Raw genomic sequence first — 27289 nt, 5'->3', positions numbered from 1 at the left:
AGGGAACATAACCTTCTAGGGCACTTTCCTTTAGGAAGCTATAGCTGGAAGTTCATTTCTTAAAGGACTGCAAATTGACCTTTTTGGTTCCCTGGGGGAACAGGATGCCAGGAGGTACATTCTAGTAGCAGAAATTATTTACTTGTGATTTTAATCACCACTTGAGTAGGAATTTTTATGAAGTTGTGAAATCCTTTAAAAAAGAAGGGAAAAAAATCTAATGAATGTGTAAGCACAGCATGCCAAATCTGTGGGACTAGCCCACTGAGTGGTTTGTCTAATCCTTTTAGTTTCTATACCAATTGAAGAGAAACTAAGCTACAGTTCTAAGAAGGCATTTCAGATTCTGCCTTTAACTTGTTAGAAAAGTGTCTTTGACCTTGTTTTCCTTTGTCCTTTCAGTAATTACTAAAAAGAGTTGTTTTACTTGGTGCCTATGCTTCCCTGAAACCTAATACAGTGACTCGAGACCTCAAAACATTATAGATATTGCTTGCTCCACAGTCACCCTTGACCTCCCAATTACCAACTAAAATGACTATTTTTCCTCTTTCTTTCACCATCTTGTAACATGACTCAATCTCATGCAGGTACTCTCCTTGGTTTTCTTGCCTTTTGACCCATTTGCTGTTGTTTTCCCATATCCTAAGGGTGAGCGTCCCCAAAACTGACCAGAAGATCATTCCCAAATGTAATGGGCTTCTTAGAAATCTCCCCTGGTGGGTACCACAAACAAAAATTTGAAATTTTCTGTTCCTTCTCCCCAACTCCCTCAACCATCACTTCTCTTAAATTCCCTATAGATAATATCATTCTATTACCCATTAAAAAAAACCTTTTCTGCCTTAATAACAACTATTAAGACAGAAAGGCAAGGGCTAGGTAATGGGGATTAAGTGATTTGCCCAGAGTCACACAGCTAGATGTCTGAGGCCAGATTCGAATCCAGGACTTCTCAACTTCAGGCCTGGTGTAGGCCTGGACTTCTTCCCTGTTACCCACTTTGGATACTTCAGAGACATTCTTTTCTTGGCTCTTCACTTTCCCCCATATGCAGTTAGTCACTAAATCCTATTGTTCCTACTTCTGTAAGATCTGCATAGTTCTTTTTTACTTACTGCTATTCCCCTAAATTAGGCTCTTATCACCTATATCCTGGACTGCTGTGATAGCCTTCTAGTTGATATTTTCACCTCCAGTCTCTTCTCTAACCCATTCTTTACAAATTAATCATGCCTTTTCCCTGCTTGGCTTTGATTTGACTGCCTCTGATGTCCATCTCAGCCCCATGTTTATGATCCAGCCATTCTGTGGTCTTGTGACCACATCCGATTCCATACACAATTTTCTACATGTCTCTTGAAGCCAGTAATGTGGTAGAGGGGCTAGAAGGCTGGCCTTGAAGTTGGGAGGACCCCAGTTAAGTCTCACCTTTGACACATACTGATTGGAGACAAATTTCAGCCTTTAGCCTCTTAGTGCTCTAGGCAGCTGCACTGGTAAGGGTTTCCTTAACCAGGAGTTCTCCATTTCCCATAAAATAAAAAATCTGGCCCTGTCCTGTCTTGGATCCAAGATAGGTAATGATGATTGTACAGAGTTTAACTTCATTTCAGTTTTTACTTCCATCATGGTGGTCATGCAAATTGTTTTTCTGGTTCTATACACTATCATTTAATTCACTTTTTTTCCATGTTTCTCCTGGATTCTTCCTATTTTTCACTTACAGCATATAGTAAAATATTCCATTACATTCATTAACCACAGTTTGTTTAGCCATTCCTCCATCCATGGCACCTGCATGTACTGAGGACTATTCCTCGTGCCTGGAATGTACACCTTTTACCTCTCAGGTGTGACCTTTGCTACGAAGCCTTCGTGGATACCCAGAAATGGAATTTCTCCCTCAAATTCTGGATCTCTGTTTGTCCCTCTCTAAAACGAAACTGTATTGTGTGTATTGGTGTGTAGAAGTCCCATTTTCGCCTTCCCAGTAGAATGTAAATTACATTATGGCAAGGACTCATCTTCTGTCTTAGAATCAATACTGTGTATTGGCTCCAAGGCAGAAGAGTGGTAAGGGGTAGGCAATGGGGGTCAAGTGACTTGCCCTCAGGTCACACAGTTGGAAGTGTCTGAGACCACATTTGAACCCAGGACCTCCCATCTTTAGGTCTGGCTCTCAATTTGCTGAGCCATCTAGATGCCCCTGGATTATCATTTTTCATCTTTGTATTCCTAAGGCCTTGGTAGGGACTTTTAATAAATGTTAGTTGAATTGGCACAGGATGAATAAGGGAAAAGGAAGGCTTGCAAAATGTTTTCTTTGGGACAACCCCATGAGGTAGGGTCAAGAGCATCATCTGCATTTTATAAAAAACAAGGGGACAACCTCTGAGATTTGCCTGTAGTCACTTGGTCACAAGAGTGTGGGAGGCTGATTAGAATCCAAATCCTTTGACTTTCCACTTCAAAGCTTTATTTAACTGGGAGAAGAATAGTTAGGGAAGCTAAAAGCACTTAACAGCTCAAAAGGAAAACAAGTTTTTCTTCTAAGAGGATAGTATAGGTATTCACAAACTTGATTACTACTTGTCCAAGACTATAGTCTAGATAGTATAAACACAATCAGAAGCCTGAAAGCCAAAAATTCTTTCATTACAGAACTTAGAATGAGGGATAGGCTTTCCAGAAAGCCTGTCAAAACTAGTCTAATTCCCTGTTCTTGCTGACAAAACTGTTATAATTTACTCTTAAAATGGGGATGTGGGGAACAACTATCAAAATATAGTAATAACTAGAGGTTCTGGGTTCAAATGTGACTAGATATTTCCTAGTTGTGTGACTGGGCAAGTCAGTTAACCTTCACTGCCTAGTCCTTACTGCTCTTCTGCCTTGGAACCAGCACACAGTATCGATTCTAAGATGGAAAGTAAGTTAAAAAAGAAAAAAACTCAGATATACTACTACTTTCTCCCATTACTCAATTATTACTTTTAAGGCAGTGGTTCCCACTTTTTTGGCCTACCACCCCCTTTCCAGAAAAAAATTACTTAGCGCCCTGGAAATTAATTTTTAAAAAATGTTAATAGCAATTAATAGGAAAGATAAATTCACCTGTGGCCATCACCGTCTCCCTGGATCACTGCAACACCCAGCAGGGGGTGGTAGTACCCACTTTGGGAATCACTGCTCTAAGGGATTCATGTTCTCAACTGGTTGGCCATTTCTTTCACTGGTGCAGGCAGAAACCTATCCAAACCTTTTCGTATTCTGGGATCTTTAATACACCACACATCCTTCAAGGACTTAACCAATCTGCTGAAGTCCTGCCTTTCAAGTCGTTTAATCTTTCCAGGGTAATGGTACAACAGTTGGATTGTTTTCCCCTTACTATTGCTACTCTATTGTCCCACCTCCTTGTGTAAGCAATGGTTTCTTGATATATTTTACACCTTGTATGTATATGTTTTACACCTTGGTATAGCTTTACATTTTATAATTGTGCAACAGTTGTTCATTTTAGCTATTCCTAGAAATTGCAAGCTAAGGTTTTCCTGGAGTCCAGTTCTTAGCCTGAAGAAAGGATGAAAGGAGCCAAATAAAATTTGGAGTAGAATCAAGAAAGAGGCTTGTAGTTTGTGACCTAGAATCTTAAGGTGAGGAATAACTTGCTTCTCGATTCCCTGTGAATTCCAGCGCACCTTTCTTCACTATGAAGAATCAGTTCGTACCTCACAAAGTTGCAAATGCAAAATTTAGCTCAATCTGGTGACGAGTACTTTCTAACAACTAGAGATGCCCAGAAATTGGATGGAATTCTTTGAGAAGTAAATGAGATGTTAAAGCAGAAGCTGAAATAATCTTTCAATAGTAATGCCATAAAGTGAAGTGGTCAAGAGAGTTACTTAGGTACTGTCCAACAAAGAGATCAAATCTCAGGCACCTCTGCAAAAAGTCTTTTCAGATTCAAAACTACATCCAAAATTCACTAAGGGTGTAGGACTTGGAAGGGACATTAAAAGTCCACTCATTCATTTCCTTTATTTTATAAAGAAAATTAGATCAAGAGAGAGGCAAGGCTTTGGGCAAGCCAGCACCTATTAAGACACTTTCTAAATAGCTGAACTAGGATTTCAACTTTTCTCCATTCCAAAATCACTGCTCCTATATCCTTCCAGAGGCTTTTTGATGTAGCCAATCACCCTAACTAGTAGTGTCTTTGCAAGTCTTGGTCTCTTGGGCAGGCTACAGATTGAAAGAATGAGATTTTTATTACTGTTGTTCAGTAATGGAAGTAAAAGATGAATTTTATTCTCTAGCTTCACCTCATTTAGATACAGACTTCCATTTTGACAGCATGTAAGTCTCAGAACTGAAGCATGTTCTTGCCCTTTCTCCTGCAGAATTTACAAAGCCATGACTAATGGCTAATGACAGGTCTGCATTCTTATTAACTTGGTTTAATTCCTAGCTTCATTTTGAGTTACTACTTGACTATAACAAATTAATGAGAAAAATGTGGTAGGGGTGGGAGACCAAGGAAAAAGATTAGGAAGAAAGCTTCTGTTCAAGTCCAATTCCTTAGTTCTAACCCAAGAGTGACTTAGATCTATGGATGTTGCTATCCTGATGAACATTTAGCTACATGATTTGTATGTTTTGTTTTTTTTTAACTCTTCACTTCTGTGTATTGGCTCCTAGGTGGAAGAGTGGGGCAATGGGGGTCAAGTGACTTGCACAGGGTCACACAGCTGGGAAGTGGCTGAGGCCGGGTTTGAACCTAGGACCTCCTGTCTCTAGGCCTGACTCTCAATCCACTGAGCTCCCCAGCTGCCCCGATGATTTGTATGTTTTGACTTGTGGGGCAATGATTTGGAAGTCAGACCTTGCTTCTGATCTAGGCTGTGTCACTAATTTGTGCCATCTGGCAGTCTTCTGCTATTTGGATTGCCCTCTCTGTAGAATGAAGTTGGAATCAAGTTTCTATAGCTCCAACATTCAACAGTTGGACTCGAGCTGGAATAAAGGCAGCTGTGGTTTTAAAGTGGGTATATAAGCAAGTTCACTTTTAATATATACTCGTAGTTACAAAACTTATAGTTATAAAACAATTGTTTCTGTTCTGATTATCCCTTTGGTGAGAGTTCTGCAGTATTCCTCAAAGGAAAGCAAAATTGAGTACACAGACTTGATCGTTACTGTAACTTTAGAGGAAAGGTTGTGGCACGATCCACATTGTAGACTATCAAGCATTAAGACAGCACTCTTTTCCATGTTCCAAAATAATTTTTAATACAATCAGTGCAGCAAATTCACACATATACATACACAGCTCCCTGACATTTCTGTCAAAGGACCCCCAACTCTACAAACAGAATCAAAGTAAGGCCACAGAAGGGAAACAGAATAAATACCAACACAGATTCTTTTTTTTTTTTTTTTTTTGCACTTGCAGATTTTTACAGTCAACTACCACCTTAGTGAACATACATGCAGAAAGTCTTCTGGTGCTGACAAAGTACACCCTATTAGTGCAGCTTCTCAGTGTTTTCACCTCTTAATGGCAAAGGTTCACAAAGAAATGCCTCACTCAGTAACAAGAGTCCAAACCCACTTCTAGCAGCAGGACAGAGGTTGGGGAAGATCAACCTTTTCATGGTTGTGTTATCATTTCTTTATTCACTGGTATCAAAACTCAAAAGTCAATTTTTCTTACCAAGACTGACTCTTAGAAATGCTATAGATTTCAGCAGGTAAAGTCAATTCTTCACACTGTATGGAAAAATCTTTCAGATTAAACAAAAGGATAAAGGGTAGTTAAAGGAAGACATTTTCCAGTCATGCTAGGCCAAAGAGGAGTTTCTTCCCATATCAGGAGTAAAGGAGCTCTGATTCATCATATGATTTTCCTTCTTCAGCAGCACAAAACTATCTGGGGGCCAGAATCAGATCTTGGAGCCAAAAGACCTCAGGGGCTTCTTGTTCCTTTTCCCATTTCAAAATAAATTATAACACTCTTGGGCAGGATCAGCAGCAAAGAGGCTGATGCCTAAGACCAGAGCCACCTCAGGGCTCATCCCAGGCAACAGGTGAATGTTTGTGTAGTCCTTAGTCAGAATCAAAGTCCTGGGAACTGTCATATTCAAACTCTTTTAGCACATCATAAGGATATTTGTTCCATGTTCTTGGTCTGATGACACTACTTTCCTCATCACTAAGGCTGCCATATTCTTCATCAGAGCCTAGGAAAAGAAAGAGAACAGGTGAACCTTCCAGGCACTTGTGACATCCTTTTTGGGAAGGTATCTCTAGCTAAATAACTAGGCTATGAAAATGGTATGCTATACAAATGCCTTCCTTCTTACTGCAGGAATAAATGCCAGGACTTTCCCCTCTTAAGTTCAAAGCTCTAGAATTTAATATAAAAAGCTGAATGTTTTAAGGCTTAAGAAACACTTTACGTCATCTTATTTGAATCTCACAATAACCTCTAAGCAATAACTCCATTTGATAGAGGAAGTAACTGAGGTTTAGATTATATGACTCATCTCTGATCTGGCTTCTTTGATTGATTTCTTTGATTGGGACTTCTTTGACTGACTTCTCCACTAAGCCCCCAGGAAACACCATTATTATTTTACATTTAAAAAAAAACCTTACCTTGGTCTTAGGATCAATACTAAATATTGGTTCTAAGACAGAAGAGTGATAAGGACTAGGCAATGGTGGTTAAGTGTCTTGTCCAAGATTTGAAACTGAACCCAGGACCTCTGGTCTCTAGGGCTAGTTCTCTATCTGCTGAGCTACTTAGCTGCCCCAGGAAACACTATTAATGGAATAAACTCATCCTGTAAAATCCCATCAGCCCTTACTTTCCACATCATTATCAAAACCCAAAACACCACTGCAGAGAGTTCATTTCATGTCTCATGGGGCTGTCACCCTTGTCCTACCCTATTTTGTATCTAGCACTTAGCACAGTGCCTGGTACATAGGAGGTGCTTAATAAATACTAACAGTTTGTTAGCTGTATTCTAACCACCTCACCACACTGTCTGTATCCATCCCCAGGACTTAGCATGGTGCCTGGCCCAGAGGAGGCAGTTAATAAATGCTAGCTAACTGATTCATGGTGAAGAAATATATTCAAGTGCTACATTATGAGCACTTGATTATAAGTACCTCTGGTGCTCTCTCTGTCAGTGCTTCCCTCCTCCTCGTCAGGGTACTCATTACGCCAGTGATTCTCACTGTTCTCATCTTCGTCGTCATCATCATAAATCTCCTCGGCTTGATGGTCATCGGCTACCTGCATGTCTCAATACAAATATTCATTCAAGTCAAAAGGTCACAAGAAATCACAAAGCATCATCTACTTTGTTTTATTTATTAATTAAACGTTTTCATCATCTACTTTGGAAAGGTAGTTTACCCAGTCCAAACAAAGGCATAGCAGAACCAGTGCTACTGCACCCAGGGTCAGAGAACTTGGATTTTAACCATGGTTCTGCTGCATCCTAGTTAGTTCATTTCCTACAGGGTTTGTTCCCCTATTTGTAAAATGAGAATTCTGAATTAGGACAAGGGTTCTCACTTAGCCTTTCTTGGGCCATAGGCCCATTTGGCAATCTCATAAAGCCTAAGGAAGTCTTCTCATAATGGCTCTTAATAGGATTACAATGGAATTCAATATCATGAAATACTGTTATCAAAATATTTAAAAACAGAAACAAAAAGTTCAGAGCTCCTAGACTAAGAATTTCTGGACTTGAAGTTACCTAGGGTTCCTCTCTTATCTTTATGATATATATTTCTATTGCTCTAAGTGCAAGAAAGACAAAAGGACTAGAGGTTTTTTTTGTTTCTTTACAAATCTTTTTGGATGATCAAAGAAAAAATTTTGTTACAAATCCACGGAAAGACGGAGTAAAATACAAACTTTTAAGAAATAAAACATCTTTGCAATATAACTTAGGGTACAATTTTTTTTCTGGAGGAACTAAATATAATAGCTAGCAATTAAAGAGTACTTTGCAAAGCTTATCTCCTTTTATCATCACAAGCCTGAGAGCTAGGTGCTATTATTATCATCACTTTGTAGATGAGGTTAATTGAGGCAGACTTATGTAAAATTGACCTGCCTGGTGTCACACAGCTAGGAAGTATCTGAGGCTGTATTTGAACTTGAGTTTTTCTGACTCCAGGTTCAGTGCTCCATTCACTGCCCTGGATGCCTCAATATACAGTAGTGCCCTGAATCCCCAAGAGGGCGAAAATCTTGGATATAAGTGACTTGCTGACCTCATATATGCACTCTCTTGCCCCACTTGTGCTCCTCAGCATGGTGCTGAGGCTCCCTCCTCCCTTCAAAAAACCCTAAAGAAATCAAAGCAGAAAAGACAGAGCTCTATGGCTTGGAAATTGTCTGTAAACCACAGAAAGGGAAACTTTGGAAAAGGGGTCCCGGCTGTACACTGGCTAGAGAACAACCTACCTTTATAGATTGCTTTTCTATGATTAGATGAAGGAAACAGACACATCTGACCCAAAGCAAAAAATGATTCAGGGGGAACATGATGCTGTCTTCAAGTATTTTGAAGGAGAGTAGTTATGGTAGGACGGATTAAACTTATTTTGTTTAGCCCCAGAGGGCAGAAGAAAGAAAAAAAGAAGCAGTGTGTAGAGGTGGCAAAGTGGTAAATTCAGCCTGACTGGTCCTGGCAACCCAAGCTAATCCAATGGGGAGCGGGCCATGCCCCAAAAGATCCTCACTCATGAAGGTCTTCAAGTAGAGCTTGGATGACCAACTGCCAGACATAGGCTAGTCTAGACAGAGGCTGAGATCCTTTCAACTCTCCAATTCTGGGACTCTAGGAATCCTGCTCTTTGGACCTATAATAGCCCACCTCTAAGGTGGGGCCTTACCAGTTCCCACTCCTGGCTGTAGGGTTGCACAGAAAGGATGCTCTCAATCCATCCTGGGGTGGATGTCTCTAGGTAGTAAATGTCATAGACATAATCATCTTCTCTCTCTCGATGCTCCTTTCCTTTTCCATCCTTGGAGATGGCTAGCTGCTCACGGATCATCTTTACAGAATTACAGAGTATCACATCTGGGTCAGATTTCTGTGTGGAAAACACAGCAAGAACAACTCCATGTAACACAAGCGACTAAAATAGACAACTACCAAAAACTGACCATCATTCATCTTGTTCTAGAAATACAAGCGACTAAAACAGCTTTATACATTTTTTGTTCTTTTGTCTTCCTTATGGTTCTAATCTCCACTGTGACTACTCATTTCTATAAAAAACAGAATAAATTTCTATTGCTACTTCATGCCACTGCCTTTTTATTTTCTCACTGTATCCCTTTCTCCAGCACCTCCAAAAGATCATCCCTTAGAAATGTGAAAGGAAATTCTTGGTTCTTTATGTCTATTATGAGTTTATACTTGTGAAAAGGGAATCCTTTGTTCTCTTTGCCTCATTGGAGTTAAAACTTTGGTTAACAATAACTTAAGTACCCCTACTTAGTACCTCACTAGATTGTGAGGACAGGATTAACTCTCCTTTGTCTACTTTTGAATTAATCAACAAAAACCCTAATACACCCATACTTAAATCTAAAGTAAGGGAAACTTACTACAGGAGTTTGTACCTCCAAAAGGAAGACACTCCTACTTGAGATTAACAGTAGGTGGAAGTCTTGGACCCACAATGCTAATCCAAACTGGATGAAAATTCAGAAAGAAATGTGTGAATCCTAGGAGGAGAGTTAACACCTTTAGAGGTGAGAAGTCCCACAGTCCCACAGACACTGCCCCTGGGTAGGGCTAGACAATTTGGAAACTGTGACTGGCCCCTGTGAAGAGGGGCAGGAATAGGAAACCACCATAAAAGCCATGAAATCCTGTGGCTGAGGCAGTCTGGTGAAGTTGAGTCTGGTGGAGAGTGCCTCCTGGAGATAGTCTTTGAGGAAACTTCACTGGAGACTTCGGCTTGGATAGTGGCTTTAATTTGGATTCTGACTCCTGGACTACTTTGTTGGCTGAGTAAGAAGGACTAACTCCTTTCCTAGTTTCCTAAGAGATTAGCTTCCATCTTGGAGGAGGCCTTGTAGTTACTCACTACTGGCTCTCCTGGCTGAGGACTAGTATAGGTATTTTCTCTAACCTCTCTCATATTTCTCTACTTTATTGTTTCCCTTCTATTTTGTAAATAAACTGACTTGCGATCACGTTATTTCATATAATTTAAGTCCAACCACTAAATTTAACCTTTACAGAACAATGATGTTTTTTAAAAGGGAAGAAAATCTTTAGGAACTGACAAGAGTAAAGCAAGTGGAATGAAAATGATTTTTATATATTGGTAAAATTATAGTCTTTAGAACTCTGATCAATGCTATAAGAATGAGAATGAATGAAAGAATGAAAACGAAACTTATCATTCACCTTCTATATAGCCAATAAACTTAAAAATGAAGAAAGTGACACATTTTCAGATACAACCAATGTAGAAATTTGTTTTACCAGATTATGCAGCTATGAATACATAGAGATTTGCTTTTTTGTGTTTCCAAAAAGGAAAGTTTTGCTCATTTGGTAGTGGGGAGGATTGGGAAGAGTGACAGAACAATAGAAAATACTTGTTCCTTGAAAAATAACAAGATACACACACATACACACAAATAAATAAGCAAACAAACAAACAAATAAATAAATGCCCTTCTCTTCTGTGTTAGAATTGATTCGAGTATTAGTTCCAAGGCAGAGAAGTGGAAAGAAGTAGGCAATTGGGGTTAAGTGACTTGCCCAGGGTCATACAGCCAGGAAGTGTCTGAGGCCAGATTTGAACCTAGGACTTCCCATCTCCAGGCCTGACTCTCTATCCACTGAGCCATCAAGCTGCCCCTCCTCTAGAATCTTTGCCAAGAAAACTCCATATGGGGTCACAAAGACTTGAACACAACTGAACAACATCTCTTGGAGCATAATCAAACATTAAAGCATACAGGATGAGTCAGAAGGATAGGAAATAAGACAAATATGAATAAGAACAAAGTTTAACTCCTTAATAGAATCAGAATTTTGGAGCTAGAACTTTTATGCCTGTTTCCTCAGTTGCAAAATGGCATATTAATTATCCATACTATCTAATTCTCAGGGGGATATTAGAAAATTATTTTGCAAAATGGAAACTGCCCCGTAATTGTGCATTATTAATGTTATTGTCCAAAGTCTAAAAGCTGGAATTGGGAGCTACCATATTGAACAGAGTGGGAAGCTACTGGGTTTAGAGTTTGAGTGACTTTTTGATGCCCAGGGATCCAGTTATCAAGCCCCTTAATAAATAAAGCATCGGTTATCAAGTAAACTTGACTTCTAACAAAGACTGGAAGCTTTTTGTCTTCTCATCCTAGTTCTAACACATGTGGCCTGTGGGACTATGGTGTTTCTTTTGTTGTCTCTGAATCTTTGTTTTCTCATCTCTGAAGCTGGGGGATAACCACCCTTGTATTGCCCACTCCACTTGGATGTGCTGAGCTATAAACTCCTCCCTACAAAATGATGCTATCTCAAAGTGCCTACCTCAGAGCAGGTGGTAGGAATGGAGGGCGTCTCTTTCTCAGCAGCAGCCTCGTGAACAATGTCAAATAACTGGAATTCTTCTGCAGAAGATGAATTGTTAACTATGGCACTGTCTTCTCTTTGTGACTTTGGTTTGGTATCATCAGAGTCTAGCTGGTCCCCCTCAGTCCTATGGGTACTATCTACAGCTAGCAGAGGTGCTTCTCCCTCTGCACAAGGGGCCCGGTGTTTGGAGACCAGGCGGTAGCGATCATCCTGCCGGGTCACCTGCTTCATAGCAAGGAGATCTTGACGGATTCTCTGATGACTTTCCAATGAAGGATTCAGGGCTCTGGTGGCTTTATCTCTGTTAATAGCTTCTCTGACATACTTTTGAACAGGTTCATCCTAAGAGGAAAGAAAATGACATGAAAACATGAACAAAGACATAAAGAATTATGGAGCTGCAAAGGACCCTAGACACCATATAGTTAAACGTTCTCATGGTATAGGTGACCTAAGGAGTTTTAGGAACACTAAAGAGAGGGAGTGGGTTGGTGTGGGACAAATCCTTAATTGTGGGTTCTACTCTTAGCTTTGCTTCTAGTGGTCTTGTGACATTGGGTGGGTCATCCTCCTCCTTTCCTGAGCCTTTCTCATCGCAAAACTGTCCTGCTAATATTGCTAGTCTATTTCCCAGAATATAAGGTAGTTACATAAATGTGCACCAGTGATGCTAAGTTATAGCTAACTGTAGAATCAGGCAAAGCTCAGTAGGGCTTCTCAGACTTCTACTCCAAGAATGCTGCTCTGGACTGTGCTGATGGTTCCAGAATCTCTTTATTTTCATAAAGCACTGATTTCAGAGCACTTTCAAAAAGTGATTTCATTTGACTCATAAGGAGTCATAAGAATCCCAAGTAGGTAGGTTTTATAAGCCCATTTTACAGGTGAAAGACTGAGGTTCAACAGGACTAAATGACAGCACAACTTGAACTCAGGTTTTCAGAATTCACCATCATTCCTTATTTCTTTGAAACTTTATTGATGATTTTCATTTTTGTCAGTTGTTTCTGGCTATACCCTTACCCACACAGTGAGCCTAGCCTTCCTTTTAACAAAAAATATTAAACTGAATCTGCTGACACATCCTCTAAGTCTGACAGTATATACAACATTCCATTCTCATAGATCCTCATTATTCCAATGAAAGGAAAGAGGTAAGGGGTAGCTAGTTGATTCAGTGGATAGAGAGCCAGGTCTGCAGTCAAGAGGACCTGGGTTCAAATGTGGCCTCAGATACTTCCCAGCTCTGTGACTCTGGACAAGTCACTTAACCCTGCTTGCCTAGCCCTTGCTCTTCTGTCTTAGAATCATTTCTAAGACAGAAGGGAAGGGTTTAAAAAAAATTTAAGAGGTAAAATTCTTTCCTTTCTGGTCATCAAGCCTAGCTATTGGGGGCAGTTAGGTGGCTCAGTGGACTGAGAGTCAGGCCCAGAGATGGGAGGTCCTGGGTTCAAATCTAACCTCAGACACTTCCTAGCTGTGTGGCCCTGGGCAAGTCACTTAACCCCCATTGCCTAGCTCTTACCACTCTTCTGCCTTGGAACCAATACAGACTATTGATTACAAGATGGAAGGTAAGGGTTTAAAAAACCAACGACTAGCTATTATAATCACACTATGTTCAGTTTACAGCTTTCCTATTTCAGCTTACTTCACTCTGCAACTAGTCTTCCTGAATCCCTTATATTTGTATTTCCTTGTGGTGCAATGACATTCCATTATGTTGATAGTTTTGTCAATTTTTATTTAGTCATTTTCTTAACCAGCCAGCTTTCCAGACACTGCTGCTTAATAACTATTAATTGAATGATTTATAAACCATGTTTACTATCCCAAATATTACCATAACAAACATTACATGGGCCTTTTCTTTATCTTCTTGGAGTATATGCCCAGCTTTGGAATATCTCCCTGGGTCAAAGGGTGTGAACACTTTTAAAATGTAATTCCTAATTGCTTATGAGAATGGCTGAACCAATTTGCAGGTCTACAAAATCAGTGTGTTCCCTCCCCTCCCCCCCCACCTCCTCTAACATCAACTATTTCTGATTCTTATCATTTTAGGGTTTTTATTTGTCTTATTTTTGGTAATTTATGCAATCTTTCATACAGCTGTTAATAGTGTGCAAAGGGCCTTTTTGAGAACTATTCATGGCCTTTGATGACTGACTCCTGGTCTTTTTATATTTATGTAAGTTTCCCATGAGAGGCATTTATTAACTGATTTTTCTCCCCCGGCTGCAGCTTCTCCTCTTATCCTATCTGAATCAATTTTGTTCACACACGATTATTTCCATTTCATGTAGTTAAACGAGCCCCTTCTTTCCTCCACCCCCAGTGGGATGTGGGCTTCGGCAGGGAAGGGGTCAGCCTTTCTTCCTTCTTAGATATTGGTCATCTCTTTTCTTCTCTGGTGCTCAGTTTCCTCATGTGTAAAATGAGGAGTGTGGACTGAAAAATCATCCCTTCAGCTTCTGGAATGCTTTCCTTTGCTTGCCCAGGCAGGCACTGTAAGCACGACTGCCTCTATTTTACAGATGAAGCCACTGAAACCCAGACCCAAGGAGGTGGCGGCAGGGCTGGACCTCAGCGCCCACGACTGGCGGCTGCTCCTGGCCGGAGACTGGGGGATGGCCGCAATGCCCTGCCCCGCCCGGGGCCGCTACCTGGGAACACACGGTTGCCGCCAGCTTGAAGACGTTCTCCTCCACGGGGGCAGACCCCGTGGCCGTCGCTCCCTCCTCGCTCCGCTGCCGTTTACACGCGAGGACGAGTGCCTCAGCAGGATCTGCGCCGCGCTTCCGCCTTACCCGCAACACGGCGGGCGCCGGACCGGCCTCCATCGTCGCGGGTCTATTTTCCTTTCCCTGGAGCACGCCGGGAACTTCCCTTTAGCCCCGCCTCCGACGACGCGACGTACGTGCTTCCTGCTCATCTCCCCGCCCCTGGTGGGCGGGCCCTCACAACAAGGGGCGGGGGGAGGCTTGCCCCCACCCCCTCTGCGACACGTGCTTCTAGGCTGGCGGGTCTCTAGGAGAAGATGGCGGTGGTGGCGGCCGAGGTGGGAGACAAATACGGTGAGACATGGAGCTGGCCGGCCAGCCGGCCGACCGTTATGGTTCTAAGGCTGGAGCAAGGGGGGGCGGGGGTGAACGAGCGTGGAGAGGATGCAGTGCGCGTGCGCGACGGCCGGCGCGGTCCGTGCGTGCGTGACTGGCCGCCAGACGCGCACGTTCCAGCGGCCTGGGAACACTGGGCAGGCGGCGCTTCCGGCCCTGCATCGGGCCTGTGTGGAGGAGGGCGGAGGTGGGGGAAGGAAGGAGGGGATTGGGATGCCCCTCTCCAGACCCTCAACCCCCGGCTTCCTTTCCCCTGGAGATGGGGGGCGCGCCCCCGAGCGGTCTGGAGGGAGGAGAAGGGTCCCCTGCCCCTGGGACTGAGGGCCCGGAGGGGGCGTGCCCGTCCCTCTCTCCGAGACCGAGCCTGGTTCCTAGGTTTTGAGAAGTTGTAGAAAATCCTATTTGAAGACTTAAATGCAGATCCAAGGGTGAGCGTGGGCAAAGACAATCCCAGCACCCAGTTGCCCAATCCATAAAATGGGTCCATTGCATTGGAAAACTTCTAAAGGGCACTTCCACTCATTTTTAGAGCTCCTTTAAAAACATAAGAAACCTTACCATCCATCTTAGAATCAAGACTGTATATTGGTTCCAAGGCAGAAGAGCTGTAAGGGCTCGGCAATGGAGATTAAACGATTTTCCCAGGAACATGCAGCTAGGAAGTGTCTGAGGCCATATTTGAACCCAGGACCTTCCGGCCTGCAGGCTTAGCTCTCCATCCACGGAGCCACCTAGCTACCCACTAAAGCTACTCTTGATTTGACTTGCGTATAAAATTGAAAATCACCTTTTGTTCCTTCCCCCTTCCCCCCAAGTAATTTTACAACTTAAGTAGAATCTATTTCAAAGTCTTGGTTTAGTGGTGCCTGTTTTCTGTCAGTGGAGAATCCTAATCTCTAGCTCCTGACGTTTGAAGACATGTTCTCCATACCCTGTGCAATAAGTTATCAGGATCCCTGCCTGATAGAGCAGGAAAGACTGTTCTCTACCCCCATTGGAATGGGAACTCCTTCAGGGCATGGTCATGTTTTTACTTTTCTTTGAATCCCTGCACTTAATATCCTGCCTGGCACTTAATAAGTACAGTACTGCACTTAATGTTGACCCCATATCAGATAGCCATTAAAGGGTGCTACAAGTTGAGTGAGATCTTGTCTTTAGTAGAGAAATTCCAGCATCTTCATTCAACACCTTAATATTAGGGTAGCACCTTCGAATGTATGCTGCCCAACCTTGCAGAGACCACCAAAGAAGAGAAAGGCTTATTCATGCAAAATCCATAATTTCAAATAAAAGAAATCTATGTGATAGAGTAGTAGGATGACAGACTGAGGCATTGATTTGGTTGCTTATTCATTTGTACAATAAGCATTTATTTGTAGTTTGGAGTGAAGCTAGAATTTGAGTCAAATCCTGCTTAGGCTCTTTATTTCTGAAGTGGGGGGTTGCATCTCCCTATCCTGCTCTGAGCCTCAATTGAGATCATAAGATCAGGTCACAGGGTACTGTCTCATTTTATAGAGAAGAAAATGAAGCCCAGAGTTGCTAAATCTCTTTCCTTAGGTCTATATGTAAAATACATTTGAAAAATTTAAATCACTTTTAATAAAGTATATCAATAAAGCTCTGCCAAATATGCTAAGGGCTATGGATACAAAGGCAATATGGAAACTTAGTGGCTGATTTTAGCAGCTTACATAAAGGTATGTATCAGTTATTTTATATTTCAAGCTGATAGGGGAAGAGGGAGGCACACAATGGAAACAAAGACATAGTTCCTTGCCTCAAGGAGAATACCCCTACAGATCCAAACCCTGTCTGTCCTTTCCAAGTATCCTCAACCAGTATTTATTTGTAGGCTCATTTGTATTCAAGCTTTTGACTTAACATTGTTTGGCAACAATATTTTTATCTTCTTAGAAATCCTCAAAAAGTTTCAGTAATTATCCAGTGCCTACAGCTTTTAAATCCAAACTCCTTTAGGCCCTCCCTAATCTAATTCTGCCTGTCTCTTCCACCCCGCCCCCCAATCTTTCTACTCATCTACATAAATTAAACTTGTATTTAGAATGCCCTAAATATGTTTATGATCTTCTCCTTCCCTCTTTCTCCTATCTAGGTCCTTTCTAGATCCTTTCAACTCAAACTCCATTTTACTCTCAGATCTTTCTTTAGAAGCCTAGAATCTCACTTCTTTCCATTCTGTTGATACCTTCAATGTATTTACTGCCTTGAACTTTTATTTAGATTTTTAAATTTCTATTTAACATTTTACCACGTAAAATTTTGTTTCTTCAACAAAAGTGTTGTTTTTCCATTTAGATTGTAAACTCTTTGAGGGTAGAGACCATTTTGTACTTGTAATTCTTGAGGTGGTGCACAATAACCGCTAATGGAAGATTGATTTTTGTTGTCAGCTCCAGGAAAGGGAAGGGAAGAGGGGAGGAAGAGAACATAAATCATGTAACCATGAAAAAATACTTAAAAATTAAAAAAAAAAGATTGATTTTTGCAATAAAGACTTTTGAGCTTGGAGTACTTGAAAAAATGTAGTCAAGGAATATCAGTACTGATATCAGTATGAGTTGAGAAAAATTTCTGGTCAAATTTTTCTGCATAATGGGAAGGTACTACTTAGAATTCTGCATGTACCATTTGTTTAACATAGTTCTCAGGGTTTCTTTAAATTCTTTAATGCTGCCCATGGCAAATGCAGAGCAATGTGTCTCTGATTTCTATCTGTGACAAGAACTCAAAGAGAACTCTTATGACTGGTAACTTGGCCACATTCTAAATACCCACATTCTTGAATGCATCAATTTTGAGCCATCTTATGGTAGCATGGAATCAATGACAGCAAGGGCCCTGATTGTATAGTCAGTATATTAACAATAAAGAAATGCTCGTCACCCAAAACGATTTATAGTAATAATCCTCTAATAGTAATTGAGCGTGCTTTAAGGTTTGCAGGAAGACTTTTCAGCTCCTCCCAACAGCTCTGCGGTGAGCATTACAGTTATATGGTTAAGGACTGGACCCCTGATGTCACTGACATGGTTGCTTTTGGAGAGGAGTTCCTCTAACATAGTTTGACACCTTCTTTGCAACATAGTCTTAGAAAATAACCTTCAGCACTGATCGTATTACCAAATCCAGTGGCCTTTTTTCAATCCTTTTTCTCCTTGGCCCCTGCAGCTTTTGACACTATTGAATCACCCTCCTCTTCTTAATACTTTCTTCTCTTTGGGTTTTTAGGACACTGCTCTCCTGGCTCTTCCACCTGCCTGACCACTCCTCAGTTTCTTTTGCTGGGTCCTCTTTTAGATCAGGCTCAGAAACAGGGCTCTGACCTGGGTCCTCTTCACTCAATCTCATTAGCTTCTAGGGATTTAATGACCATCTCTAGGCTGATGACCTCTTTGCCCAACTCCAATTTTGCATCTCAATCTGCATTTCGGAAATCTTGAACTAGATGTCCAGTAGACTTCTTAAACTCAGTATGTCCAAAACAGAACTTTTTATCCTTTTCCCTAAACCCTCCCTATTACTGTTGGGGGTACCATATATTCCTGATTCTTCCCTCTCTTTCCAATGATCCCTCTTCCTCCCCCCCATGTCCAAGCCTTTGCCAAAGCCTTTTAATCTCACCTCTACAGCATTTCTCCAATATGCTGCCTTTTCCCCTCTGATACTTGTACCATTCTAGTTAGACCTAGATGATTGCAATAGCCTGCTGGTGGGTACCTTATGCCTCATGTCTCTGCTCATTCTAGCCGACAAAGTGATTTCCCTGAAGTGCAGGACCAGTATTCTATCCCCTCTCCCCTACTCCCAATACTCTACTGACTCACTGTCATATCTAGGATCAGATAAAAATTTCTCTGCTTGGCATTCAAAGCCTTATATAACCTAGATCTCAGCCTCCTCCTTTATACCCTGCTTTGATCTTGTTATACTTTATTCCTCTTAATGTACTCTCCCATCCAGTGACCCTGGCCTCTTGGCAATTCCATGAACCAGATGGACTATCTCTTAGCTCCAGGCATTTTCTATTTTTGTCCCCCATGCCTAGAATGCTCTCCTTGCTCATCTCTGCTTGCTGACTTCCCTGGCTTTCTTTAATTTCCAACTATAATGCTCTCTTCTTCAGGAAGCCTTTCCTAAGCCCTCTTAATTCCAATGTCTTACCCTCTCTTATTTCCTATTCTGTATATAGCTTGTTTGCATGTATTTGCTAGCTATCTCACCAATTAGATTCTGAGCTCCTTGAGGGCACAGACTTTTTCCCCCCTTTTATTTCCCAGTGCAATGCTTGGCTGACTTTTTTTTTTATTTTAAACCCTTTCCTTTTATTTTAGTGACAACTCTTAAGATTTTAAAAGGGCAAGGACTAGGCAGTTGAGGTTATGTCACTTGTTCAGAGTCACACAGCTTGGAAGTGGTTCAGGCCAGATTTGAAGCCAGGTCCTTCTGACTCCAGGCCTGGTGCTCTATATATTGGGCTACCTAGCTGTTCCCGTATAGCTGGTCTTAATAAATGCTTATTGACGGTCTATTAAGGGTTTGTGATTGTGAGAGGTTAAGTGACTTGCCCTCAGCAAAGTTACTTAACCTCCATTGCCTAACCTTTACTACTCTTCTGCTTTAGAACCAATACCTTAGAGTTAATATTAGAGTAGTAAGCAGCTGTCATTGGAGGTTTATGCCCAGGGCTATACATCTAGGAAGTGTCTGAGGCCAGATTAGAGTCCAGGACCTCCTCTAGGTTTTTAGGCCTGTCTCACAATCCAACCTAGCTGCTCTCCTTTAAAGTATTTATTTATTTATTTATTTATTAGGCCCTTACCTTCTGTCTTAGAATCAATACTGCATATTGGTTCTAAGGCAGAAGAGTGGTAAAGGCTAGGCAATGGGAGTTAAGTGACTTGCCCAGGGTCACATAGCTCGTGTCTGAGGTCATATTTGAACCCAGGACCTCCCATCTCTGGGCCTGGCTCTCAATATACCCAGCCACCCAGCTGCCTCCACCCCTCCCCCCTCCCCCAATGTATTTCTAACAACACCTAGTATTTACATAGCACTTTACAGATATTACCTCCTTTGATCCTTATAAATCTTAGAGGCAAATAAAGAATGGTATGTTTCAATCTGCATTTGGACTCCATCAAATTCTTGTGTAGTGGTGGATATTCATTTTTGTCAGGAGTCCCTTGGAGTTGTCCTAGATCCTTACCTTGCTGATAATAGTTGAGTCATTCACAGTTGATCTTGGTGCTTTATTTTTGTTACTATGTGTAATGTTCTCCTGGTTCTGCTCACTTCACTTTGCATTACTTCATATAAATCCACGCTTTTCCTGATCATCTTGTTTGTCATTTCTCATGACACAATAATATACCATTTCAAGGATATACCCCAACTTGTTCAACCATTACCCAATTGATGGACAGGTAAGTGTTTTTTAAAACAAAACAAAACAAAACAAAACAAAACAAAACAAAACAAAACACTACTGTTGAGAGCCAGAAGACTTTCTTGGATGAAGGGGAAGCAGGTTTTCTATTTATTCATCCTTCCCCAGTACTTTTAAAATTGAGAAGACACCAAGAGAGTGACTTCATTGTTTCCCACTTTCTGAAATAGTGGGTTATGTGGGAGAAGAGGCAGGTAAAGAGAAGGGCTTGAACTGACAGAGTAAAGAAGCAGTTATGAAGCTTATTTGGAGGACTTATGTGGTGGACAGGTTGAATATGGGGAGAGGAAAAATGGGAGGACTTGAGAAGTTGGAGCTTTAGAGACCTAAGGAAGGACTAGCTGAGGAAGAGGTAGTTGGTAGCAAGAGAGCAGTGGGTTTGACCATCAAAGTGTTTAGAGGTTCTGAAGGGAGTGCTAACAAGGCCAACATGATGAGAGTGTCATTTCTGGAACTTCCCATCTACCCCAGATGATGCTGTGGCAAAATGTGGCCATCTACCTCTGAACAGGTTGTGTACTTTTTTATTTCCTTATTTTTTATTTCTGTTTCCTGTGTCTAGAATGCCTCCCCATCTTCTAGCCTCTCAAATTGCTACTCTTCCTTTGATTTAACACCTCTAACATGAAGCCTTCCTTGATCCCCTAAGTGTGTAATGACTTTTCTGTCTCAGATCTTCTATGACACTTTGTATAAGGGAGTAGAGTGGATTGTATTTGTGTCTTACCTGAGTGTTCATGAAGGCGGGTACTGTCTAAATTTTGTGGTTCCCTAACACTTAGCACAGTGTTTTGCACAGATTATGTTCTTAATGAATATTTCTTACATGAAAGAACAAATGAACCTTGTTAAAAACAGAGGGCTTTGTTTTTCTGAACAAAACCTTCAGGTTATTAATATAATGGTTACTAATTATTGAGAACTTAGTTCTAGGTGCTATAGTTACAAAAATGAGTAAACTATGGTCCCTTCTTTTAAAGGAGTTTATAATTTAGTGGTGGGGGAATGAAAGCAGTGATGATGAGAGATACAGACAAATAACTAATGCAAGGTAAGATAAATGCCACACCTTGATATCTCTTCATTATCTAAGGATAAATACTAATAATTCATATTTATTTTAAAAATTAATCTTATTTTTATTGATTTTTTTCTATCACCATAATTTCTGAATATCCTTTCCCTTTCTCTTACTTAGTGAGTCATCCAGTGAAACAAAGACTAAGAAAGAGGGAAAAAAACAGATGAATAAAACCAGCCAAAGCATTAACCCTCTTTGTCAGTGTTCTGTAGCCACAATCTCCAGATTTTGCAAAGAGAGGAAAGAGGTATATTTTGTTAACAAGATCTTCCCTGAGGCTAGACTTGATGAACATAATTATATAGTGTTCTGTTGCATTTAAAAAAATAACTCATATTTCTAAAGCACTTTTCCTATAGTTTTACTGTGAGGTAGCTGGTACAAGGGCTATATCTATATTCCCATTACCTGGTAAGACTCATAAATGTCTCGTCCTTAACTTGGTCACAAAATTTGTAAGTTATAGACCGTTTAGGTAAACTTTCTCTCTCTGCTCCAAGCTTAGTGCCTTTTCTAGAATTTCAGAGAGGTCACATTGTTGGAAAGAATCAGAGAAGCCTTCTTGCAGGAGATGGCTTTGGGACTGGGCCTCGAAGGATGGGTGGGATTTCAACAGGTTGATACAGGTAAAAAAAAAACTTGGAGGCAGAGGAAATGGGGGTGGAATAGAGAGACCTACATTTTTATCTAGGCTCTTCTAGCAGCTTTGTGACAATAGTAGGTCACTTAAGTCAGGTTCCTTATCCATAAAATGAAGTAATATAGAAGTGCTTTCTAAATCTTTAACTTCTATGCAGATTTCAGAAGGTTCTATTTCATGAGCAAAAGAAGGAAAGTATGGCACATATTAAGGGATTAGGGATTATTCAATCTTGACTGGAACTTGGTCAGGTTTACATAGAGAGATACTACACAAGTAGGTTAGAGCCATATTTTAAAATAATCTTGAATGCAAAATTGAGATTCTTTTTTTTTTATTTATCTGCAAAAGAAATAGTTTAACTTTTATAAAAGAGGCTTAAAAATGGTATAAGTGTAATCTAGGTTACTTTTTTATTAAGTGCTTTTATTTTATTCTTTGGTAATTAAGTGAAAATGTAAGACAGGAATTCATTTTTAATTTGCCGAACTCCTAGTGAGGTAGAAGACAGACAAAGCTTTAGAAGCTCTCCAGGTCCGCCTTAAGCTTTTGAATTCTGTAAGGAGAAAGGAGTTTAGAAGGCTGTTGTACTTCATGGCTGTCAAAGCACATCCTTTGGAATTTAAGTTATAGAAAGAGAGCGATAATGAGATGGTTGTGAAAAGTTATTTTTTAAAGAGGTTATAAACCATTGAAATTTATCCAAAGGCAAAACGGATCTTTTGGTGCTGTTTTTAATGAATTATCCAGAAGATGACTTTAAGATCCCAGGAACATCACACAAAAACTGTCAGTGACAAATTCATGGTCATTTAGAGAGGAAGAGATCTGTGTAGAGATTCAAGAGTCAGAAATAAGTCTTCAAAGATTTTAGACCAAGGGTGTGACCAGCTGTGATTTTGGAAAATAATTGCAGTAGAAATACACAATGCTGTATTGTATGAATTGGAGGTAGGAAGATTAGTTAGGAAACTATTGTGATATTCATGTTGACAAATAGGACTTGAACTTAGATAGTGGTGGGCCTAGAAAGGAGGGTGTGGATTGGGAGAGATATTACAGAGGCAGAATGGACAGACCTTCAAAGCCCTGATTGTGACTTTGATTATGACTTCACATGGACTAAGTGTGGAAAAGACCACTGGCCCTGCCTGATTCGCTTCAGATCCAGCTGCATAGAAAGGTTCACTGTGAAGTGAATTTACTTTTGACAGTGAAGGAAAATGATGGATGTAATAAACCTATTCATCTTTGAATTTTATATATGTAAAACTAATATTGCCTTAGTAGAAAAGTTAGCCAGCCTGTTTGAATTTTTGGGATCTTTGTACTTCTCAGGGCAAAGGGAAGCGATTATTGGTGGCATTTCTTTCTTTCTAGATGAGTATTTTTTCACCTTCCCTTCTCTCTCTTTTTGTTTTCTCATTCCTTTCTCTGTTCTTTTCCCCTCCTTTTCTCCTATTTATGTCTATCTTGGTTGTACTACATCTTGAGCATTGTTTTGTTTCTTTTAGAAGTTGTTGATCTGTAGCCTAAATCTTTATTCCTGTAGCCCTTTTTACACATTGTTTTCTGATTGTATTCAAACTACAGTGGACATATGCATGGACAACAGTCTTGCAAATTAAGACTTCTTTAAAACTTAGGAGATGACTAACTGAATCAAATTGATTAGCCATTCTTGGTTGGGATTCTTCTCAGGATGGATTGTGATCTGTTAGCATATTGATTTATTTTTCTTTGCTTTATTTTTGGGGGAGCCCTTATGTGAGATTAGATTTTTAATAGGTAGACCAAAGCCCAAGTCTCTTTGCTAACACTGACTCAAGAGAGTTCTCTTTTCTGCACTAAAAATCAGATGGCCTGGCTAGCACCATGAAGGTCTTCTGTGGGCGAGCGAATCCAACAACAGGCTCTGTGGAGTGGTTGGAGGAAGATGAGCACTATGATTATCACCAAGAGATTGCAAGGTAAGAGAACACTGAACTTCAGTTGCAGTTCGCTAGTTTTATTGCCATCAATTTAATTGCCATGGAATTTATGTCATGGAGCCAAATAGAGCATATACTGGCTGCAGAGTAGTATTCCATTTATGGAGTTTGGGAATTCCTTTGAGATTCTGTTATTAAAAAAACAGGGGCAAGCTGTTTGTTGTTTATATTGGGTCCATGCTAAATGTTCATTGTTCTAGTGTTAACTGTGTAGTGTTAAATTTCATCCCATGAATGTTTGTATCTTACAGGCAAGAAGCTCACTTGGGTGCCTGAGGTGCCCCTTCTGGTCAGCTCTCATTACTTTTAGGTGCTCCCCTCCTCCCCCTGCCCAAATTTTCAGTACTTTTTGGGCCAGCCTTTGCTTCATGACATTGTAGCAATAATCAACATTATAAGTATTCAAAGAGGAAACCAACTTATGTAGATCTGGGCTATGTGGAGCCTAGTATACTGGAAAACACCCTAGCTTTGGAATCAGAAGGCAAATCTTTGTCTTCTTCATTTATAAAATGAAGATCTGGGGCAGCTGGGTAGCTCAGTGGAGTGAGAGTCAGGGCTAGAGACAGGAGGTCCTAGGTTCAAACCCGGCCTCAGCCACTTCCCAGCTGTGTGACCCTGGGCAAGTCACTTGACCCCCATTGCCCACCCTTACCAATCTTCCACCTATAAGACAATACACTGAAGTACAAGGGTAAAAAAAAAAATGAAGATCTTAAGGTAGATAATATCTTAAGGTCTCTTCCAGCTCTAAATCTTATGAGTCTGTGTAAATGGATTTACATTTTGTTTTCTTCTAACATTCTTAGTCATATAGATTAAAGGGAACCATGAGTTTATGGTGGTGGTATTTATGAATTTTAAACTAGGGGGTTGAAACTGTCCAAATGGATTAAACTTCTTAGAATAGAGGGATATCTAGATGGCACAGTATATAAAAAGCTAGGCCTGGAGATGGGAGGTCCTGGGTTCAAATGTGGCCTCAAACACTTCCTAGAAAGCTATACTGAGATAGAGGTAAGGAATAAAAACAAACAAACAAACAAAAAAAAAAACAAAGAAAAGAATGGAATTATACCTTGCTTTCTCCCTACACCCCAGACTGAGCTATTTCAAAATGAACTGTAATATATATTACATTACCATACTTTAGACCAGTGATGGGCAAACTACAGCTTGCGGGCCAGATGGGGGGGGGCCCTGAAATGTTCTATCCTGCCCTGAGACATTATTCCTAAACTGATGAATACAATGAGTAGGATACAATACAATGAAACTTCGTAAGAGTTGCTTTAGAAACAACCTAACAGATGAGCATTTCCTTTCCTTTGGCCCCTCTTTAAAAAGTTTGCCCATCGCTTTAGACTGATGAACTATGCAGGAATTTTATACAAGTAGGGCCTCAGAAAAATTGTCGTGGTGCACATAAACATCGTAATTATTGGGAAAAGCCTAGATATCCCCAAATGGGGAAAGTCCCCAAGTACCCTGGTAAGTATGGTCTAGGCTGAATATTAACTTTAAATAAGGTAGAAGTATTCAAGTAAAAAGATTTCTTTTTAAAACCTTGGCGCGTCTGGGAGAAACCCAGCCCCATGCTTTTTTGGGAAAGAGTATGGAGATGGAGGCTGCTTAGAGTTCAGTGTGACCTACTATGAATAACATTGGCCTGGGAATAAGGAGATATGAATACTAGTACTGCTTCTGTCCAACTTTGGGCCTTAGTTCACTTTTTTATAAAAATGAAAGAATTATAATAGAAAGTATGTGTTCCCTTTTGCTTTAAAATTTTGTTTCTATGAATTCTTCATGTGTGTTCCCTATAGTGAGTTATATAAGGGCTCAAAGCCATTACTGGAAGTTGAGCTTTTAAATGATATGATTCATGATGATTTAGGCTATTTTCCCTGGGGGAAAAAGTACATCCTGCTTCAGTGCATCAGTCTTCACATGAAGAGCTCTTTATTGGCCTGCAGTTCCAACACTGAGAATGAACATCTTTATGGAACCTTAATGTTTATCCTCAGTGTCCTCTGAAGATAGAGCATGGAAAGAGCATGTCAGTTGAAATCAGAAAATCTGAGTCTGATACATATGAGCATTGGGACTGTTGGCAAGTAAGTCACTTTATATCTTGGGACCTTGGTTTCCTCATCTGTGAAATGGGGGTATAATAATACACTACTTACCTCACAGGGTTGAGAGATGAGAACACACTGTAGATATATAAATAGAAAATAATGTCATTATATTGTTTTCAAGTTATGTGGCATCCCATCCTCTACATGAATGTAATTTAATAGGCAAGTGTCATGGTGTCCACTAAAGTCTACCCCCATTGCCACTTTGTGGCATTGATGTGATCCTGGGTTCTCACGTGGTATGCCCTTGGTACCAAAGTTCTGGCAGGCCTGCCCACACTGGTAGGGTTTGGATCATAAGCTTTGCAACATCAATTAATCCACATTTGCTTATTTATTTTTCATCAGTCCACATTTGCTGAGAGCCTGCTATGTGCCATGCTCAGTGTTTGGAGGCTCCTTCTCAGCATGCTGACATTTTTAGCCACAGCAACCCCCAGAGACTGTTGAAAGCACGGGAAGGGATAGACATCTGCATCAGTGGAAGAAGTACCGGCCCTTCAAGTGTCGTAGGAGATGGTGTCATAATTATGGAATGAGCCCATAGACCCAGGAGAACACATGTCCCTCAGTATATCTGGACTGTGACTCCACTCTTGGGGGTTCTCCTTTCATTGGTGAAGGTTGCAGGCCTCGGGGCCTTTGGCGTATGGTCACTCCTTACTGGGTCACAAAGGACGTGAGCAGAACATGGAGAACGATTTATGTACTGATAGGATTGTGGACAAACGACTCCTGATGGAGTGGTAAAGGACTCAGTGTAGAGGGAGGCACCTTTTTGGACATGGCCACTGTGGAAATTTGTTTTGCTTGACTAAATATTTTTTTTAACCCTCACCTTCCTTCTTAGAATTAATACTGTGTAATGGTTCTAAGACAGAAGAGCAGTAAGGGCTAGGCAATGGGGATTAAGTGACTTGCCCAGCTAGGAAGTGTCTGAGACCAAATTTGAACCCAGGACCTCCTGTCTCTAGGCCTGACTCTCTATCCACTGAGCCATCTAACTGCCTCCTAAATATCAGTTTAAAAAAAAAAAACCCTCACCCTCCATCTTAGAATCAATATTATATGCTGGTTCCAAGGCAGAAGAGTGGTAAGGGTAGGCAATGGAATTAAGTGACTTGCCCAGAGTCATCCAGCTAGGAAGTGTCTGAGGCCAGATTTGAACCCAGGACCTCCCATCTCTAGGCCTGACTCTCAGT

The 27289-nt window shown here is 40.8% G+C and overlaps 2 protein-coding genes across 3 annotated transcripts in view; one reads left to right on the top strand and one right to left on the bottom strand.

Moving 5' to 3' along the window:
- Positions 1 to 5269: 5269 nt before the first annotated feature.
- SLC7A6OS (solute carrier family 7 member 6 opposite strand) lies at positions 5270 to 14485 on the bottom strand. The gene is made up of 5 exons (XM_044660563.1): positions 14309 to 14485; positions 11598 to 11984; positions 8929 to 9129; positions 7186 to 7312; positions 5270 to 6245 (listed from the first exon to the last, which is right to left on the bottom strand). Exons 1-5 carry the CDS (start codon positions 14483 to 14485, stop codon positions 6112 to 6114), a joined length of 1026 nt encoding a protein of 341 aa, XP_044516498.1. The 3' UTR covers positions 5270 to 6111.
- A 165-nt stretch (positions 14486 to 14650) lies between these two features.
- The window catches only part of PRMT7 (protein arginine methyltransferase 7), a 69410-nt gene continuing 56771 nt past the window's right edge, over positions 14651 to 27289 (top strand). For both annotated transcript variants that reach the window (XM_044660560.1, XM_044660561.1), the window contains exons 1-2: positions 14651 to 14719; positions 23814 to 23925. In XM_044660560.1, coding sequence (XP_044516495.1) covers positions 14683 to 14719; positions 23814 to 23925 — 149 coding nt within the window. In that variant the 5' untranslated portion in view covers positions 14651 to 14682. The remainder of the gene's footprint in view (positions 14720 to 23813; positions 23926 to 27289) is intronic.

The sequence above is a fragment of the Gracilinanus agilis genome, chromosome 2, assembly GCF_016433145.1.
Source record: "Gracilinanus agilis isolate LMUSP501 chromosome 2, AgileGrace, whole genome shotgun sequence".
Lineage (NCBI taxonomy): Eukaryota > Metazoa > Chordata > Mammalia > Didelphimorphia > Didelphidae > Gracilinanus > Gracilinanus agilis.
This window is presented reverse-complemented; position numbering and strand designations above follow the sequence as displayed.

What these genes read in the sequence shown, in the direction of transcription:
- SLC7A6OS (XM_044660563.1), bottom strand. Translation starts at nt 14,485, where the DNA reads ATGGAGGCCGGTCCGGCGCCCGCCGTGTTGCGGGTAAGGCGGAAGCGC. An exon ending in TTCCTACCACCTGCTCTGAG is followed by an intron (nt 9,130 to 11,597) that starts GTAGGCACTTTG and finishes TTTTCCACACAG; the next exon opens with AAATCTGACCCAGATGTGAT. An exon ending in TGACAGAGAGAGCACCAGAG is followed by an intron (nt 6,246 to 7,185) that starts GTACTTATAATC and finishes TTCTTTTCCTAG; the next exon opens with GCTCTGATGAAGAATATGGC.